The sequence below is a fragment of the Podarcis vaucheri genome (assembly GCF_965113315.1).
Source record: "Podarcis vaucheri genome assembly, chromosome: 15".
Lineage (NCBI taxonomy): Eukaryota > Metazoa > Chordata > Lepidosauria > Squamata > Lacertidae > Podarcis > Podarcis vaucheri.
The window spans coordinates 18,546,610-18,566,974 of record NC_138753.1 but is presented as its reverse complement, the minus strand read 5'-3'; the positions used below and the strand labels follow the sequence as shown (position 1 = coordinate 18,566,974).

At 47.2% G+C, this 20,365-nt stretch overlaps 1 protein-coding gene across 1 annotated transcript in view; it reads left to right on the top strand.

The window, feature by feature from the left end:
- Positions 1–210: 210 nt before the first annotated feature.
- ADAMTS8 (ADAM metallopeptidase with thrombospondin type 1 motif 8) overlaps positions 211–20,365 on the top strand; it is a 45,097-nt gene continuing 24,942 nt past the window's right edge. Inside the window, exon 1 of the mRNA XM_082201145.1 lies at positions 211–1,427. Within this exon, the coding sequence (XP_082057271.1) occupies positions 771–1,427 (657 nt within the window). The 5' untranslated portion in view covers positions 211–770. The remainder of the gene's footprint in view (positions 1,428–20,365) is intronic.

Here is a 20,365-nt window from a genome sequence, read left to right as displayed (position 1 = left end):
ACTTAAACAAGAGAGGCGTGTCCTCCTAGCTCCTGATTGGCTTCAAGTTCTATCCAAAAACCTCCCCTCCCCCCCCCCTTTTCATTCCTCCTCCTCCTCCTGCTCTCTAGGTCCCAGGGGAGAATGTGGAATAGTGAGAGAGATAAAAAATAAACCTCTTATGTCAAAGCAAGGGGGGAAGAAAAGTATAAATACCGAGGACTCTGCAGCCAGATTTGGTGCTTCAAAGGCTTGGGAAGAAGCAGCCCAGGGAGAGAGCGGAGCAGCCTAGGGAGAGAGCTAGAGAGCTTCTTAGGAAGGGAAGGGAGGGAAACTCAGAGAGGCAGAGAGAGAGAGAGAGAGAGAGAGAGAGAGAGAGAGAGAGAGAGAGAGAAATCAGGATTCCAACACCCACCCAGCCCCAGCCTCTTTCAACTCGACACACTTTTTTCCAAGTGGACAGCCCGCTTTGCTGCTGCATCTTTTGCCCGGAAAGGTGCAAGAGCTACTTTGGAAGCTGGTAACAGAAGGAACCCCACAAACCAGCCTTTGGGGAGAAAGAGGATTTTCCTGGGGCCCCTCAATTCTCCCTCTACGCTGGGCAAGTTGTCGCTGACTAAACCTGGCATTAAAACCCCAAATTTGTTCACTCCTCTCCTATCAATTTCCAGCCACGGTTTTTCCCTGGGGATCGCGGCTTGCCAATTTGCAGCATACACAGCTGGGGACTTTGCTGTTTCTTCAACCGAGCCTGCTCTTCCCATCCCGTCACTGGCTCCCTGGGAGCATCAATGCCCCGTTCTCTGCAACCACCGCAGCCCTCGGCTGGCCGGCTGCCCGCTGGCCGCACGCTCTTCTTCCCTCTGCTGCTGGTCTTGCGAGTGCTGGGCAATGCCTGGGCACTGCCCACTCAGGACAGCGACTCCCAGGGGGTGGTGCCAGTCTGGATGGTCCCTCCGGGAAGCGAAGGGCAGGTTTCCTTCTCCATCCGTGCCTTCAGGAAGGAGTTTGTCCTGCAGTTGGAGCCAGATGCCAGCTTCTTGGCACCTGGGCTGAAGATCCAGCACGTGGGTAGGAAGGAGCTCCTTGCTAAGGAGGACGTGGGGCTCCGGAGCTGCTTCTACTCTGGGACTGTGAACTCCCAGCCAGACTCCCTGGTGGCTGTCAGCCTGTGCCAGGGCATCCGTGGCTCCTTCTTGGTGGATGGAGACAAATATGTCATCCACCCACAAGGTCATGAGAATGGAGATCCTCTGCTGCAGGCCCACCAGCTCCAGAAGAGGGGGTGGGCAAAAGAAGTTGGAGAGGACATCCCAGAAGAGGGATCCCAGGTAGCAGAGTCCAACAGCACCAGCAGAACCAAGAGGTTCATCTCAGAAGCCCGCTATGTGGAGACCCTGCTGGTGGCTGATGCCTCCATGCTCCAGTTCTATGGGGAAGACCTGACGGTAAGCAGCGCTACAACTTTCCTTCTCTTCCTGTTAGATGCTCAGAGCAGGTGCAGGTTGGGAGGTGCATGCCAATATGCATGGAATCTTAAGTGGGAATCTTCGAGCTGTGGGTGGGGTGGTAGATCTGGGGTGATGCAGTCAGGGGCAGATCATGGTAAAAGCATGAACCCTGAGCAGTAATTCTCCAAATCTCGCTTGCCTTCAACTTTTGGATGCGTACACACCATACATTTAATGCACATTAACTCCTGGTTGCGTTCACGCAACACATACAAAGCACATTTAAAGCACACACATACCCTAAAAATCTTGAGAACTGTAGTTCACCCCACACAGCTACAATCCCCAGCAAACTACCATTCCCAGAATTCTTGCGGGGGGGGGTGTGTGATATGCTCTAAATGTGTGGTTTGTTCACTGCTGTCTTTCAGCCTCCTGTCTGTAATTTTATGGGGTAAGGGCCATAATAATTCTGATCCATGTTGCAGGGCTACTTACTGGGAATAACACTTGTGAAGCACTGTGAACACTTTAAGGCACATGATAGCAAAAATGATCATAGTGGAAAACATCTGGGAGAATGATGCTCCATGCAGGGGTGTGCACGGGGTCGTTGTGGGACAAAGCACTTCTTTGAGACTGCTCACTATTGAAGGGCAGACTTGTTAACAAGGAACTTCCGCTAAACAGCAACTGTTCCAACAAGGAACAGTTATCTCCTGCTCCCTGCCCCACCCCAATAACACACAATTAACACATCCCTCGCAATGTGATGTCATCACGTTCTGCATTTCCCCGCCCCGGCTTCACATCATCGAATATTGCACAGTGTGATGAAGTCATACATCTGATGGATGTTCCTAGATGTTATGGGGTGGGGGTGAGGAGCTCAACACCCAGATGACATTTCTAGCAGCTGCCTGAGTCACCTTGTCTGGTGGAGATGAAACTTTAACTCATCATTTTCTTTGTACCTGGTAAAGTGCGCTGCAGAACTTGAAAGCTGGTATTTTTCAAAGCATAACTTTGTCCAGAGAGAGGCAAAATTGAACTACGTATTTTTTTGGGTTTTTAAAAAAAAAGAATTATTGTGGGAAAGGAGCACAGCATCTTTTGCCTATGCTAAGCTGATGACATGAGAACTGTAAAGCAATTTGATATTACAGCCATTAAGCTAATCTGTGTTCCTCGCTATTGTAAGGTCTGCCTCTTTGGTATACTAATTTGGTACCTGATACTACCTTTTGGAGACTAATGGGGGGGTTGGGGCTTTGTTTAGCAGGAGAAGGGGAAGAGGCACAGTCTCTATTAGTAGCCACATAAGATTAGTAAAAGTTCTAGAAGTCATGTTTTGATGGGAGCCTCCCTCTCTCTTGGGCTGCATCCCCACCCCCAAGCCGTGGTTGAAGAGAACCACTTGAACCAGGAGACCCACAGATTTCACAAGTACCATTTACATCAGTAAATTTATGTTCACCGTGTGAAAGTCTTACTCAGCTTTGTAAAAGGGAAGTTTCTATCCTGGAACTTGTGTGCAAGGAAAATCCTAACTTCTGCTAGGACAGCGGCTTTCACAGTGGTGAAATTAAGCAGAAATTATATGAAGGGCATTCTATTAAAATGAGAGGGGAACAGAGATGCATGGGCCATTACAAGGGGTTCTGCTAACAGAGTATTTGTGGGGGGCCATGTTCATCGTCAGTCCCTGCATTTCTACTGGGGAAGTTATAGTATTTTATCTGAGGTGCTAATAGCAGGAATGGGCTCAGTACAAGTCAGGTTTATTCGGGAGACCTCCTTCTTTCAGCACATAGCAGGTGGAACTTCAGAAATGTTAAATGTGAATAGTTATTACGCAGTAAGATGTATGAAACATTTCCATGATAGGCAGGATGCATGTGGAATCACACTTTGGACTCTTCCAGACTTTTGCTCTTTTGGGGTGGGATTCAACCACATGCCAGCAAACTCAGATTGCACAAATAAAGCTGGTTATTGCTCTGTGCAACAAACCACCCTCCCCACTCAAATCAGACGTTTTGTGATGAGGGAAATGATTGGGAAACACACCCTTGGAAAGCAAGGGATAATAGTTACTTGGCACAGGTTGATATACCCTTCCAACAAACAAATCTGAATGTGTGCTCAATGAACAGCTGGCAGAAATGACATGGAACTGCTGAACTAAGGAAACCTTGACTCTTAGGGCAGGAAGAGAGAAAAGTTTGTAACGGTTAGAGACTTTGCTTCCTATGATGTCGAGACACACACACACACACACACACACATGACATACATACAAGTGTAACTTTCCTTTATCCTACTTTTGCTCTCGATCAAACAGATTTTGCAGATTTTTTAAACAATGAAAAACAACTTTCCAGCTCTATTTACCTGAGGTGAAAATCGGATGGTTGTATACATATGCCACAAGCAGCTATCACTTTTTCAAAACGATTTCAATTCTGTGGGGATAAAAATAACACTCTAGTCCTTTGTCTGGAGAAAGACTAGAGCTGAGCCAATTACATCCATCATCTCCCTATAGAAAGGATTTATTTCAAGCCTTTGGCTTAACCCTTTAATCCTTATCCCCAATTGCAAAGAAGGCTATGTACACAGAACTGCATTTTCTTCAGTCGTCCTGCTGCTCTTGCTTCTTCCCCTTCTCCATCCTTTTCCCTCTGCTGTGTCCTCCATTACTGGAGTTAAAATTACAGGATCCTTAAGGGTAGGGACCTATATTATATTATTATTATTATTATTACTTTTTACTCATGTAATCGCTTTACCCCCTATGTGCCCACTCGACAGTTTCAATCTGTAGAACTGGCAGTCACACAGTCGCACAATACCCATTCCAAACATTTCAGAAATTCCTCCTTTAGCTTGCCATAACTTGCACTTTGGAACTCCCCGCCTATTGATATCAGGCAGGGACTTCTACTATTTTTCCTTTGTTTGTGTGCCTGCTTAACACATTTTTTATTAGGCCTATTGAGATGTGTATATGTTGCTGTGCTTTTAATCAGTTTTTAGTTAACTGCTGGTTTAATTTTTTTATGTTTTACTTATTTTATCCGTTTTCATTGTTTATTTTAATATTTTTTTGTCAACCGCTTAGAGGTTTCGTGACAAACAAAAGTGGTATATTAATTTTGTAAAGTGAGTAAATAAATAAATATATAAAACTGCTATGTTGCTTTGAAAAATGGTAGACATCGGATGGTGCTATACGAATACATAATGCTTCAGTAGACATCTCACTAGGCTGAACTCTGGCTCAGACGATAGACTCCCTGCTACAGTGCCAAACCTCTGTAATACTAATAACCCCCTTATATCCAGACGTCATGCGGATCTGGGAATCTCGCCAGCAGCAGTAGAATGTCTAAACTGGGTAAAATATGAATCGTAAATCTGTACAGTAGTCAAGAAATACAATGGATTTCCCAAAATAGGAAGATATTGAACGACAATTGTTGTTTTTCCCTAGAAGTGATTTATTTTGGATAGTTGTTTGTCTGTTTGCTATGCCTTTAGACACCTCTTAAGATATTGTAACCATATTTGGATTATGACTGCTGAGAACAAGCATCAGATTTTTGTCTCTGTTTAGGTACAATTGTTCGCCATTTTGAATCAAGATGGCGGGCTGAACCTTTCAAAGCTGCACTGATTTAAACTTGTGGTTTCGAAACTGCACTGGTGTTTGGTTTTTGTTTTGTTTCTTAGAATCCCTGAGCAGGGCTGGGCACAAGTGTGCTGATTTCTTAAATTTCTTAACAGTATTGCCTTCATAGCTGTCAACTCTTCCCTTTTCTTGCGAGGAATCCTATTCGGAATAAGGGAATTTCCCTTATAAAAAGGGAAACGTTGACAGCTATGATTGCCTTTCAGAGCAGCATACATCACGTCCCATGCAGCCGCACATCCAAGCAGTGGCCAAACCCATGTGCTTTGCAGTATTCCTAGCCTGGGATTCTGATCTCAAAGCAACAAATGGGAACAGTATGTCCATCTGGAAGCTCCCCCCATTCTTACAGTCCTTCACAGTCCATACATAGTCATAGGAATCCTCTGCACACTGGGAATTTTGGATCTTGCTCAGGTGTGTTTCCCCTGTTGGACCTTAAAGACTTGGGATGATGTTAGAGACAGCCTTGGGACAGATCCACATCACACACTTAAAGACACACATTTAAAACACATGACTTCCCCCAATGAACCCTGGGAACTGTAGTTTGTTAAGGGTGCTGGGAATTGTAGCCCTGTGAGGTTGGAATAGCATCTCCCAGGATTCTTTGGAGGAAGTCATGTGTTTTAAATGTGCACTGGATCTTGGGTATCTGGGGCGGCATGCCCAGGGGTGGTGAGAACCATCCATAGGAGCAGGGCGAACCTCCCATAGGGACAGCATGGCCTTTGCCTTCCCTATGGGCACCACGTGCCCTGTCCCTATGGGTGCCACGCAGCATCCATAGGGACGGCACAGAGCGTGGGGTGCCCTTAGGGAGGGACAGGACATGCCAAGGGGCCTCAGCCACCCTACAGCTGGGGGGAGGCAGCCAGCGGACAGCACGGAGTCTGCGGGTGACAAGACGCATGGCTCGTGCATGCTGCAGGCCCCGCCATTAGTGCAGCCAGCCATTTTGTCACACACACACACACACACACACACACACCATCAGTACGTTTCTGAGCACAATTCAAAGTGTTGGTGCTGACCTTTAAAGCCTTAAATGGCCTCAGTCCAGTATACCTGAAGGAGTGTCTCCACCCCCATCGTTTAGCCCGGACACTGAGATCCAGCACCGAGGACCTTCTGGTGGTTCCCTCATTGCGAGAAGTGAGGTTACAGGGAACCAGGCAAAGGGCCTTCTCGGTAGTGGCGCCCGCCCTGTGGAACACCCTCCCCTCAGATGTGAAGGAAATAAGCAGCTATCTTATCTTTAAAAGACATCTGAATGCAGCCCTGTTTAGGGAAGTTTTTAATATTTAATGCTGTATTGTTTTTAACACTCGGTTGGGAGCCACCCAGAGTGGCTGGGGAATCTCAGCCAGGTGGGTGGGGTATAAATAATATTTATTTATTTATTTATTTATTTATTATTATTATTATTATTATTATTATTATTATTATTATTATTATTATTAATCAGGGTGTCACCTAGGGCAGGCCGCACCCCCTTCCTACACCCCTGCACTGGATGTACTTTAACTTTATAGTGTGGATTGGTTGGGCATTTGCAACAGGTGCTGGGTACCTGTCCCCAGTCTTGCTCCCTCTACCACCCAACCGACACTCAAATACTGTGCTAAGCGGCTGACCTATGGAGTGCAGGTCTGCAGGGCCTGATGCTCTCCAGATGCCTGGGACTATTACTCTCATCAGCCGCTGCTGGATGGCATCTGGAACACATCAGGTCAGGGAAGGCTGTTCCAGGCTACAGATGTCAAATGGAGAAGGCTTATCTCTCTCTCAAACTACAATTTCCAAGATTGCTTTGTGGAGAAGTCATAACAGCTGAGAAAGCAATGCTGTGTAGATCCCCATCAGGCTGTGGAGGGCTAGCCTACAATAGCCAGGTTAAGGTAAAGGGACCCCTGACCATTAGGTCCAGTCTTGACCGACTCTGGGGTTGTGGTGCTCATCTCGCTTTATTGGCCAAGGGAGCCAGCGTACAGCTTCCGGGTCATGTGGCCAGCATGACTAAGCCCCTTCTGGCGAACCAGAGCAGCGCATGGAAACGCCGTTTACCTTCCCGCCAGAGCGGTACCTATTTATCTACTTGCACTTTGACATGCTTTTGAACTGGCAGGAGCAGGGACTGAGCAACAGGAGCTCACCCCGTCGCGGGGATTCGAACCGCCAACCTTCTGATCGGCAAGTCCTAGGCTCTGTGGTTTAACTCACAGTGCCACCCACGTCCCAGCCTACAATAGCTACAGAGCTCTCTATCCCAGACTTCCATGAAGGGAATCCATGATAGCTAAGCACATTTAAAGCTAAGCAGGGATATAGCCAATGCTGTGCCCTTCAGATGTTGGGCTCTATCTCTCATCAGCCCCAGCCGACATGGCCAGTGGTTAGGGATGATGTGAGCTGAAATGCAGCAAACATCTGAAGGGCTCCACGTTGGCTTCCCCTAGTTTATAGTGTTCAATGAAAGCCCTTTGACATCTTCCTCACATTTCAGGAGGCCTACATTAGCAGCAGTACATCATTCCAATCTCCTGTGGAAGACTAACCAAACAAAAGGATCCATGTATATCACTTGCCCACAGCTGTTTCTGATGGCACTGGTGGTGGGGTTAGATGGAGGGGAAATACGTGTGTGTCGGTCTGGTCTGCCTGAAAAGGTACACACATGTTGCAGAAACATTGTGTCAGAAGGGTCCATGTTTACTTGGCTTCCTTGCAATCCTCGCAGCCGCATTTTCATCACTAAACATTAAAAGGTCAGATGCGTCCTTTGCAAGTTGTTTTCCGACATTAATTGTGGTGGAGGGGGCCCCCGAAATAGCTCAGATTCACACAGATGGACCAAGAGGGGGTGGCTTCTGTTTTACCTCCCAAACAACTATCACAAGATACCTTCCTGCTTTGTATCGTTGCCTAGGCTGCTCTGTCCCCTGCTCTGGATAGAGTGAGTCATACGCTAGCTATACTCAGAGAAGACCCAATAATCCATTGCACAAAGGGAAACCGTATATTTGTCATTGCCCCCACTTTGGCTTCTGGCCCTGTCCACCCCTGACATGTGGCTCCCAGAGGGGTCAAGCTGCTTAGACAGATAGTGGGGAGGGGTGCAATTTGCAAGGCTCAGCTCAGGCTGCATCTGGAGTCTGACTACATCCTTGGAAGAGACCCAAAGGATAAGCAAAATGAGGGTCTAGTTCCATTTGGTCAGGGGTGGGGAACCTTTTTTGAACCACTCCCTCCTGGGCAACCTTCTGCCATCATCAAGATGCCGGGAGCGGGCGGAACAATGAATATACATTTCACCTTTGTGCAGTAGGCTGCTTTCTACACATACCCCTCTCTGTCCCCAGTCTGGCAAGAAAGAGGCATCATCAGAGTTCAAGGACAGTGGCAGAAACACTCCAGGAAGGAAACGGAAGGAAGAAACGGGGGGGGGGAGAGTGTGACCTGAGGAGAGTCCCAAGGGCCAAACAGAGAAGTCGGGGGGCACATTTTGCCCCTAGGCCTCAAGTTCTGCAACTCAGATTTAGGTATTTGCCCTTCTCTCTTCCAAAGCACCTGACTAGATGTATGCTCTCATGCAAAGGAGCATAAAAGCAGCTTGAACTGTGTTTGGTATCTTGCTTGGAGCCATAAGCTTGAGGAGTTAATATGCAGATTCTGAAACGTATCTCCACACAAAAGCTGTAGGGCTCTTTCCAAGTCTGCAATCTGCAATCCACACACACACACACACACACACACACACACACACACACACACTGGACTACAGGATTCTTCTCCACTTCCTCTACCTTCTATGTAATGCTAAACAGCTGCCACAGTCCTCCTCTAGAGCAAACATTGGCAAAACAACTGCTGATTATGAAGCACTCTGGTATGAAAAACGCGCCACACAAGTGAACATTGTTATTCTGGAGGCGATGGCTGAGGACCCAGCAGGAGTAGCTTCCAAGGGCTGGGAGGAAAGCAGGCCAGCCCTGGAATGGTATTATGGTTATCAGGTTGTCAAACAATTGCTCATGTCCCACGCTGAAAAGAAACAGGTGACGTTGCTTCAGAATTCATTGTGAAATGCCCCCTGTGTGTCGGTGTTTCCTAAGACTTTGATGGAGGACACACACTCCTCCCCCCAACTCCCATAAAAATTGAACCTCTCAAAAAGGGGGCAGGAAAGGGAGAACTGAGATTATCAAGGAGGCTGCAGTGTCTTGGCCTATGAAGAGAGGCTACGGTAATTGGGACATTTTAGTTCAGAAAAAGAAAGTTAAGCAGCAAGTGATGTAATCAATCTAGTAGAATTATGCGTGTGCATTAAAGAGCTTTTTCTCATTCTGCCATAATACCAGAACTCAGGATCACCCAGTGAGATTGATAGGTGGAAGAGGTACATTCAATGAGGAGGTGCATCCAACTAAACACAATTATGGAACTCCCTGCCATCCATTAGTTTGAAAAAGTGATCAGACAAATTCATAGAAGGCGAGTCTAGCCATGGCAGCTCTAGTCAGCCTCCAGGAGTACACCAGGTGTTGGAAGTGGGGATACTGCTTTCCGTTTTTACTTGTGGGTTTCCCAGCGACATCTGGTTGGCCATTGTGGGGAAAAGATGCTGGATGTAAACAGACCTTTGGTTTGATGCATGAAGGTGCTTCATAAAGTCTAATGACGCATGCCTCATTCTCACCCCAAAACGGCATACGAGTAAGGGCTCATGCAAACTTCCTTTTGCACTGTGCTTTCAGGACACAGTTCGGTGCCTGACTCATGCATATACCCACAGCACACAGCCCTATCTGGGGCTATCTGATATTGTTTCAAGTGACTGAATACACCAGTCTCCTCCTAGTGGGACAGAATTGCCTGCTCCCAACAAATGGCAGGAGGCAAATCCCAAGCAATGGATAGTGCAGAGATAAATCAGGCAGCCGCCCTGTGGGGAAGAGGGTTGTACTTTTTTACGCCATACTAGCAACTGGATGGCATCCAGCTTACAAATAGCTGGTCTACATATTTTAAATGGACAGAGTCAGGGACTCCAGCATTCTGCTTGTGGCAGGAAACATGATCTAGAGGAAGGATGCCTAAGTGGAGGGTCAGAACAGAATCCCCAAATGAGTTATGGGGAGCAGCTTCTGTGCGTGGCTCACGGGATATGGCAAAGGTCCACTGGACCATGTTGCATACAATGCAGATAGGCAAATAAGGGTAGAGTCCGGATTTAGGTCAGGGAGAATGATGGACGGGTATGCCCCAGTTTCTGAAGACTCACTGGTGATTTCCAGTGAGATTTTTTGAGGAACCAGGGAACCATTGTTGCAGCAAAAAGTTTTGGAACTGGTCCTCCTCTCGCCTGCTCAGTGGGAGATTTTTGCCAAGATATGCTTCCCATTTTGTGCCTCCCTTTATTCCTGCTGTAATAAGATAGCTTTAAATTCCCTTATAGGACTCTGGGCCAAGCTAAGGCACTGCAGAAGGAAAACACGTAACATTCTCCCAACACTTTTTTTAAACAATGAAATGCAATCGCAGGGGACAGACACCGGAAATGGAAAAGCAGCCATAGGGAGGGATGCCACTTTCCTCCCACAAGTGGGGAATTGGATTATGGGGAGGTCAATGTTTGAGCCAAAATACTACAAGATGGAATGAGGGCTCACTCCATACTCTTGTTTGACACCTGAGACGTTTTCAGGACCCACCCTATTCCTGTCACCCGTTTTAACTGTTTTTAATTCTAAATTTTAAATTGCTAAAAGCCATGGTGAAGGGCAGGCATTAAATTTAATTATCTGATTGCTTTCCTCCCCCACAAAGTCTCAAAGTGACACACAGAAAAGAAGATTTATATGAGACTACTGAAGCAAATTAGAATCAATTAAGTTTTTGTTCAGCTATTAACTTAAAAATACTTACTCGGTGATTGCAGACAAGCCACCCTCCCTCGGTCTTACTCCCTTTGCCCAATCTGCAACCTGAGAGATAACAATGCTGACGTATTCTACAGGGCTGTTGTTCGGATTACAACTGGACATTGGCCACATTCATGGCATACATTTAAAGCACTGTGATACCAAATCAAAACAAAATTACAAAAAAATAATAATGACCAATTATCAAAACTGCAGCAAATGCTCCTAGAAATTACTTTCCCACAATTGAACTTTGAACGTATCAAAGAGTTTGACTTTGGACCTTGCTAAATCTTACCTTTTCTCCCTCCACTTCTTTCTTCCTACTAACTTGTCATGGAAAGCTGATTCAGTGCTTCCAGGCACTTGCCCAGGGTTCAGTTTCCTTGGAATGAGGAACAGTAGGGACTTAGGATAAATGACTTATTTACACATATATACAACCCAAGCCAAAGATGGAAGTGCTCACAGCATTAACACCCTAGAAGGTACAGTACTGCTGCTTCCATAGCTACAGCCTTGGCTTCAAGCAGAAATCAAGCATTACTCTCATTCTTAGGCTTCTACCTGCAGCCTGCTGTCATGGTCCAGTCTACAGGCGATCAAAGTCCCGGCTGAGGTCGTCGGGACCGGGGGCAAGATGGCAGGGTGGGAGCAGGAACTACAGTCCAGAAGCCAGGGGTCCGAGGGTCAGGAAGCAGGGAGTCACAAAGTCAAGGGTCCGAGGGTCGAGAAACAAGGAGTCATGAAGTCAAGGGTATGAGGGTCAAGAAGCAAGGAGCCAAGGTCCGAGGATCAGGAAGCAAGAAGCCAAACACAGCAAGGCAGGAAACGTGTTGCTATGGCAAAGAGCCAAAGGGAAATGCTGACCTTATATCCCTTCCCGGCTCGTGCAGTGAGTTATCAAGCGGCCTCACCTGTGCGGCCACACCTTGCCTCTCCAGAACAAACTTAGGAAGGCCCCAGTCCTTCGAAGCCCTACTGGTCACAGGGCCTGGCTCCTGCACGCACTCCTGACACCTACTTAGAGCCCACACTGGCTATTGACCTTCTCACGACCAGCCAAGAGAGGGAAAGGGCCCACCCAGAAGCTTTCTAGCTTTCTTATGCTAGCAACTCACATGCAGGGGTCATCATGGCCTTTGCCTGGCTCCTCAATAATGATTTAAACCCTTTTGATTTTAACCTTTGCAGGATCCAGGAATTAGAAGGGACTTGGACATTGTACAGCCTAATCTACAGCCCAAACTCACAACAATGGGAGTCTATCTTATACCATGTAAGACCAGTGATCCATCTAGCTCAGCAGTGTCTACACCAGGGGTTGTCAACCTGGTCCCTACCGCCCACTAGTGGGCGCTTCAGGATTCTAGGTGGGCAGCAGGGGGTTCTAGGGCACAAGCTGAATCCTTCTTTCATCGAGCACTGGTGGGCAGTAAGGAAATTTTACCATCCAGAAAGATGCATTAGTGGGCGGAAGGTATAAAAAGGTTGACTATCCCTGGTCTACACCGACTGGCAGTGGTGCTGCAGGATTTAAGACAAGGAGTCTCTCTCCCAGTCCTACCTGAAGCAGCCAAGGACTGAACCTGGGACCTTTTGCATGCAAAGCTACAGCCCCTCAGTGCAGGTCTGAAATGATCAAAGTTGTAAAGGTGAAATGAGAAGGTGAAAGAATGCAGGAGAGAAAGGGAGAAGGGATTTGTTTTAAGAGGCAAGACAAAGAGGTGGAGAAAGATCTTAGGGAAATGAAATGTGGGTGCAGTCCCAATGGGGGAGAAGGGAAGGAGGAAGCCAAGGAGTGGGGTGATTCAGCCCCTCTCCAGCTATCCGATGCCCAAACACTGCCTGCAGCATCCTTTGACTGCCACTTGGCTTTGTGCAAGGAAATTCCTGGCTCGCACTTTAAACCGCCAACGGAGGTGCTATATTTGAGATGGGAGCCAAGGTCCTTGCAGAAACTACCAGGAATTCTGCTGATAGTCTGGTAAACAGCACAGGCTGCCGGCTTCGCTCCCCTTTCCCCATGGCAAATGATTCCCAACAAGCTGACTCTTATTAGCTTTGCAAGACTAGCTCCAAGACGGTACCTCTTGAGTCTGTTCTATGTGGCCAGCTACTGTGGTCAGGCCTTCCCTCAGACACCATCTGACCTGATAGTGTCTCCACCGCAAGGCACCAGCGGAGCGTTGATTCTTGCTCCTTGGAGCTGATTCTTCTCACTTTGCTTTTCTTATTTGTGCGCTTACAGTGCATTTGTTGTACACTCCAAAAATGCAATGTGTAGCACAATACAGTCATTGGCGAGCCAGAATTGGCTACAGTTCCCAATTGAGCGTGCACCTGATGGCAAACCTGGATTTGATACTGTGGAAGTTGTGAAATGGTTCTGAGTGTACACACAATGGAGCTGCAGCCAGTTCGGACTCCCTAATGAGCTTAGATAGGTTTGAAAATATGTTGACGCAGCCACACTTTGGAAGTGTACACGGAACATGCTTGACGTGTACCGGCACAAGCCTGCGTTTTCAGTCAAGGGGACACTCAACTGGGTTTCTCCTACTAGGTTTTGTTCAATTTCTTCTTTCCCCTTTCTCTTCTTCCTTGAGAAACTACTCTAGAGAATCGGGCGTGGGGAGAGATGGCTCCATGACATCAGAAAAACTAATCAGTCAGCATATGCTGGCTCCATGATGTCACAAAAGCTAGCCAGTGTGTGTTGTGTCATAAAGTCTAGCCAATCAGTTCTGCAGGATGGAAATTAATAGAACCAATTTCCTCCTCAGCTTTATCCAGGATTGACACCTCTGATTATGTATGTCTGTACACACCAACAAAAGTGTTTCCTAGCTCTGCTTCTTCCCTAGCTACTTTAGACTCTCTAATTGGAGTTATCAGAGGCTGAACCTGGCACCTTATTCATGCTAAATATTTGCCCTCTGACTGGACTATAACAATAGACATATTTAACTGAATATTTCAACCAAGAGTCATCAGCAAGCTCTAAGCTACACAGAAGTGCCAAGTGGATTATTTCCACTCTGTTTTACACAGGGGTCCAAGTGAATGCCAAGGATATGAATACAGTTCAGTGAGTCATGTTTTGTGGAGAATCTCTGCACTGTAGATTGTTAATCAGGTGCAACTGAGTCACTATAATAGTTCCGTTATTATTGTTACAAGTGGAATTCTGTTAAAAGACTCAAATGGTGATATTTTAAATTAGACTCTGACCCAAAGTTCGAGGTCAAACACAGCTCAAACACTCTCTGGGTGGTCCTGAGGAAGCTGCAATCCCTTTACCTCCATCATCTTTTAAGTGGTTTCAGTGAAGAGCTGCAATTGTTTGAACACATGGGAAGCTGAGGGACAACCGAGGAAGGAAAGCGGTAAAACATATGCTTTGCAGGTAGGAAGTTACAGGTTCAAATTCTGACACCTCCAACTAAAAGTAGCAGGTGGCGGCAAAAAGCTCTACTCCATCAGTCAAAACAGATAATAGTAGCTAGATAGGTTCCCTACCCACAATATTTCTCATCCCGAAAGCCATATTCCTTTCTGGGCAACTTTCCTGGGCCCACATGCCAGTGGTGGGTGGGGCAGAAGCAAAGTCTATGCACACTCACACACCCCTCTATGTCCTCCCTCCAAGGAAGCAAGAGTTTTGAGGATACATTCTAGGCAGGAAAAAACCCTTAAGGGTGTGTGGCTTGGGAAGAGAAACAGAGGACTCATCCAGACTTCCATTTGTGCCATGATTCATAAGCATAGGTCTATGCTTTCCAGACATGGGTCTGAGCAGGGTTTCTTGTTTTTGTTTTGTTGTTGTTCTGCCAAACACTGCCGCTGTTTACCACTGAATTGGAACGAACACTGATCCACAGAAAAACTGATTGACGTTTGTTCTGATTCAACAGTGAACAGCAGGTTTTCCTGAGGAGACCAAAAAACAAAACCCCTACTCAGACCTGTGCCTGGAAAGCACGGACTTGTGCTTACAAATTGTGGCACAAATCAAAGTTTGGATGAGCCCATAGATGTTTGCTTGCAGGCCTGAGCAACTACCTTAAATCCTGGCGGGATCAACCTGAAGGTCTATGAATCTGGAAAAGTTGGCTCAAAAGGGTTGGGAAGAAGGATGCAGCAAAGAGGTTAGGAAGCTGGCAGGCAGGCAGGAAAGTGGTAAGGAGCAAGACAGATGAAGAATACCTGGAACAAGACTAGCAAGTCACACAAGCAGAATGACAACCTGGCTGATGTCAAGACAATTAATAACCAGCTTTGGAGAAGCTGCTGGAGACACAGTTAGGGCTTGTCTACACTGCCCCTTGTCCTATGCCTAGAAAGCATGGGGCCGAGCAGTTTTCTGCTTGACCCATGCTTTCTAGGCACGGGTCCAAGCTGTTTTCCCCTCACCCTGCTCCTTTCCCAAGGGAAAACCCACTCTTTAGCTCTAAATCGGAACAAATGGCAATCCACAGAAAACCCTATTGCTGTCTGCTCCAACTGGGTGCTAAAAAGTGGCATTCCCCTGTGGAAAGCAGTGGGACAAGAGGAATTCTGCCTGCCTTTGGAGAAGCTCAAAGCCTGTGCAACAGTCTTCAGGGCAACAGGGCCAACCAATCTCTCTCGAATCCGCCTCCTCAAGAGTCCAGCCTAGTGAAATGTCCCTTCCATCACCAGCCCAAGGGGCTTCTTTACCCAGGTGGCTGTTGTTTACCCCACAGCAGCCAGGTTCTCTCACTCTGGGGCCAGCCGAACTTCTTTGTTCCCCTCCTGAAAGAGAAAAGAGCTGAGGAAAAGGGTGTAAATAGACACCAGATGGTGGAACAAGTGAACCTGACCTCATAATCTTCATCAAATAGCTGTTTGCTCAGTTTAGTTTACATCTTTGCTTTCCAGCTTTTTTATTTGTTTGTGGATTCAAGGCAGGGATAAGGAGCCAGAGCATTTGTATGCAGGGCTGCTGGATGGGTGGAGGACAGGGGATAAGAAGAGGTAGAAAAAAATTAAAGGATCTGTGCTGAGAAAAGCGGCCTCAGCTTATGTGACCAGACATCAGTGATGTGATTGCTATCCACTGTCAGCCTGGAAAGAGCAGGAAGGACATAACCAGCAACCACACCAGTGGCATGTGTGGACACTTGCCCTTTCTCTACTGCTGTGCACACACCATACATTTAAAGCATGTTTAAAGCACATGACTTCCCCCAAATAATCCTGTCTGCCATAGTTTATCTCTTACATAGCTACAATTCCCAGCATCCCTAACAAATTAAGAGTCCCCAGAATTATTTGGGAGAAGACATGTGATTTAAATGTACGGTGTGTACACAGCCTGAGTAAATGTTGTATTGTCTTCTGCTCCATACATTAGGGGCCTTGGGCCAGCTTCATACAATATTAGGGGTGGGTTCTGGTTGCTTATGGGAAATCAAACCATGCAGCTGCTAAATTGGCTTTTTGTGTGTAGCAAGAGCCACACAATTCAGGTCCATTTTAACGATGCAAAGTTTCATAGGCATAGTCAGCATTGCACAAGCAGCCCATCCCATGTAGAGGCCCCACATGGTCTGGGTTCCTCCAGATGGTATCCACATTCAGACTGCCATAACCTCTGAAAAGGGCCTGATGAAATACATGGTAGGACTTTTTCAGACCAGGAGCCTCCAGATCAGATACTGGCTTTCCTCCTGTTTCACCAGGTTAGTAAAAGGAATAACAGGCATTCGGGCCACAGACCATAATCCTCTTGACCTGGCAAACCAGGGCTAATCTGTTGCCATGTGGTGATGTCAAGTTCTCAGACTTCCTGCCTTCCCTTCATCTGGGTATGATGTCACTGAGGGAGGCTGCCAGGGCCTTCCTCTGAACACCTTCAGCTTGCCTGCTTGCCACCTGACCAAAAGACCCAGCTGCACTTGAACTTCAGAGGAGTAAAAGGCATTCGGGAGATGATCTATAATGAAATGAAAAAGGTATTTAAATATACCTTTTTGAAGAAACCAGAGGCCTTTCTCCTGGGCATTGTCAGCCAATTGGTGCCAAAGAAGGATAGAACTTTCTTTATGTATGCCACAACAGCAGCAAGAATACTCATCACAAAGTATTGGAAGACAACCCACCTTGGAAGAATGGCAGATGAAGGTGATGGACTATATGGAACTGGCAGAAATGACTGGCAGAATCCGAGACCAGGGAGAAGAGTCGGTGGAAGAAGATTGGAAAAAGTTTAAAGATTATTTACAGAAATACTGTAAAATTAATGAATGTTAGAATGATGTTGGATAGAAACTAAGTGGTCTTTAGCTGTAATGTTATAAGAGAATATGAGAAAATGGTTATTAATAGGTAAAAATTTAATGTTATAATATTTTAAAATTGAAGATTAAGATGAATGAAGAGGGGAGGGATTTGCTGAATTAACAATTTGAACTGGAATACAGAAAAGGGAGGCGTGAGGAGGTCCGGGAAATAAGCAAATGAAAGATATGTGACGGAAAGACTGAATTGTTTTTAACTATTTTTATTTTGTATTTTTCTTTTTTCTTTTTATTTTGTAATCTCTTGAAAATCTCAATAAATATCTTATTTTTTAAAAAGGCATTCATCCACAGTCCACATCAGGGCTGGCTAACCTTTGGCTATCCAACTCCTTCTTAGATTTCTGTTATGCCACTGTGCAGTTTTTTGAGTCACAAGACTCTGTTGACATTCCAGACTGTTGGAAATCTCACGGGAGACGGATGTTGAAGTTACTGGTTTCCTGTTTCTTTGTTCCTGTTGTTCACTGTCTCTCACAGAGAACAGATGCATATTTTTTTCTGTCCTGCGTAGATAGAAATAAATGTAGCAATGTAGCACATATTTCCTGGCTCCGTCTGCTGTCCGGGTACTCTGCGTAATGGGGAGCGTGCCTGAAGCCTCATTAAAGGCTTAGGTTGTTAATCACTGTCAGAGCAGAGGTTGATGGATTCCGAAGATACGACGAGGAGGAGAGCTATTACAGCTTGGTTGTATGGAAGCTCTGACACTCCTATCATCTCTGACTGTTGGCTGTGCTGATTGGAGTCCAACAACAGCTGGATGGCCACAGGTTCCCCATCCCTGGCCTACACAATCATAATCCACTGACTGGTAGCAGATACCATTCATTCAAAAGCAAGGCTGGCTATTTAAGAACTGGGCCCAATGTTCTAATCTCTTCTGTATTGGTGTTAACTTCCCCGGCTTCAGTTGGCAGAGAAGGTGCATGGAGTAGGGAGTAGAACACAGTCTGCACAGTTGCTTCTAAGTATTATTGGTGTGCCTTAATTGAACAATTATGGTGAAGTCACAAAGGCAAGAAGCTGACACAAGGAAGCACGTCTGGGAATGCAGGGGCCGTTTGCTATTTCTCAATAGCCATGTCGTTGTGTAACGCCTGCATTTTTCTGTCATGAAGACGGTTCCGTGAGCCAGTGCCAAAAGAAGCCAGAATTCTGATAAGATGTTAACATCTGACTTAAACATAGCTGGAGTGTCTGATATATGAGGTCATCTCCCCACTGTCTCGTTTACCCGAGCAGGAGGTGCTGCAGGGTGAAGGCTCAAGAGCATACGCAAATGGTCTGTGTAGGAAGACATCCCATTCACAAATGTGTCATTGGTGTATATCGCCTACATCTCACAAAGGCAAGGCTTGCCATAGTACTCATTGGAGTCAGCCTTGCTGGGCCTCTTTGAAAAGGCTGCAGAACAAAAGATCTGACCAAAGGTCCATCTGATCCATTGGCCAACCAGATAGGAGCATAGGAAGTTGCCTTATAGATGGTCCTTCTAGATAAGTATTGCCGCTCTATACAAAGATGTGCTCTCCCATGCCTACATTCCCAGCATGTTTGCACTCCTGTCTCAGTGACCTCTACACTGGCTTGGTCATGTCCTCGGAATGGAATATGGCAGGATCCCCAGGGACATGCCCTTATGAGAACTGGCTTCAGGCACCAGGCCCGTTGGCAGACCAACTCTGTGTTACAAAGATGTCTGCAAACATCGCATGAAGGCTGGCAACATCAACCCCGCCATGTGGGAATCCCTTGCACACGACTGCAGTGCCTGGAGACAGGCAGTCAGGTTGAGCATCCATAGCAGTGACCAGAGGAGGAATGACTGCTGGGAGGAACGCAGAGAGAAGAAATGCTGTGGTGCATCTTCAGCCACACAACCGAACAGCTTCATCTGTCCCAGGTGCAACAAAACGTATCTCTCCCACATCAGTCTCTACCAGGGGTCGGCAAGCTTTTTGGGGGGTGGGCCGGTTCACCGCACCACAAACCTCCTGGTGAGCCACATGCACATGGCAGAGGGGGCTTCTCTCTCCACCCCCCCCAGTCCCTCCCATCCCCCTGCCTACCTAGGAAGAAGAAGAAGAAGAAGAAGAAGAAGAAGAAGAAGAAGAAGAAGAAGAAGAGGAGTTTGGATTTCATATCCCGCCTTTCACTCCCCTTCAGGAGTCTCAAAGTGGCTAACATTCTCCTTTCCCTTCCTCCCCCACAACAAACACTCTGTGAGGTGAGTGGGGCTGAGAGACTTCACAGAAGTGTGACTGGCCCAAGATCACCCAGCAGCTGCATGTGGAGGAGCGGAGACATGAACCCGGTTCCCCAGATTACGTGACTACCGCTCTTAACCACTACACCACACTGGCTCTCTGCTGAGTGTGCTGAGGGTGCTGCTGAGAGGCAGAGGCCGGTGGCAGCAGCAGCGGAGGAAGAACAAGCAGCCCCAAAGGGCTGCTTTGGGGCTGCTCGTTCCTCCTCCTCCACCAACGACAGTGGCAGAAGTGGCGGAGAAGGAATGAGCAGCCCAAAAGGACTGCTTTCGGGCTGCTTATTCCTCCTCTGACAGCCTCTGCCGCTCACAAGGGCAGAGCAGCAGTGGCACAGGCGGCGGCAGAAAACAGCTTGCTCCAATGAGGGGCTGCTGGAAATGCACTCAGCCAGCTCAGCCCAGCCCCCTTCCTCCTCTTGGCCACGCTCATGCGCCGCTCACCCATTGGCCAGGGTCTCAAACCTTAGCAGGCGACTGGCCAGCGATTTGCTACACTGGGAGGAGGGGGCAGTGGCGTAGCGTGGGTTGTCAGCACCCGGGGCAAGGCAAGTAATTTGCGCCCCCTAACCCGTGGATTTGCGCCCCCTAACCCATGGATTTGCGCCCCCTAACCCTAACCCCCAGATGTTGCGCCCGGTGCGGCCCGCCCCCCCTGCACCCCCCACGCTACGCCACTGGGAGGGGGAGGTTCTGCCGCAGTGAGGGAGAGCAGGGGAAATGTCAGC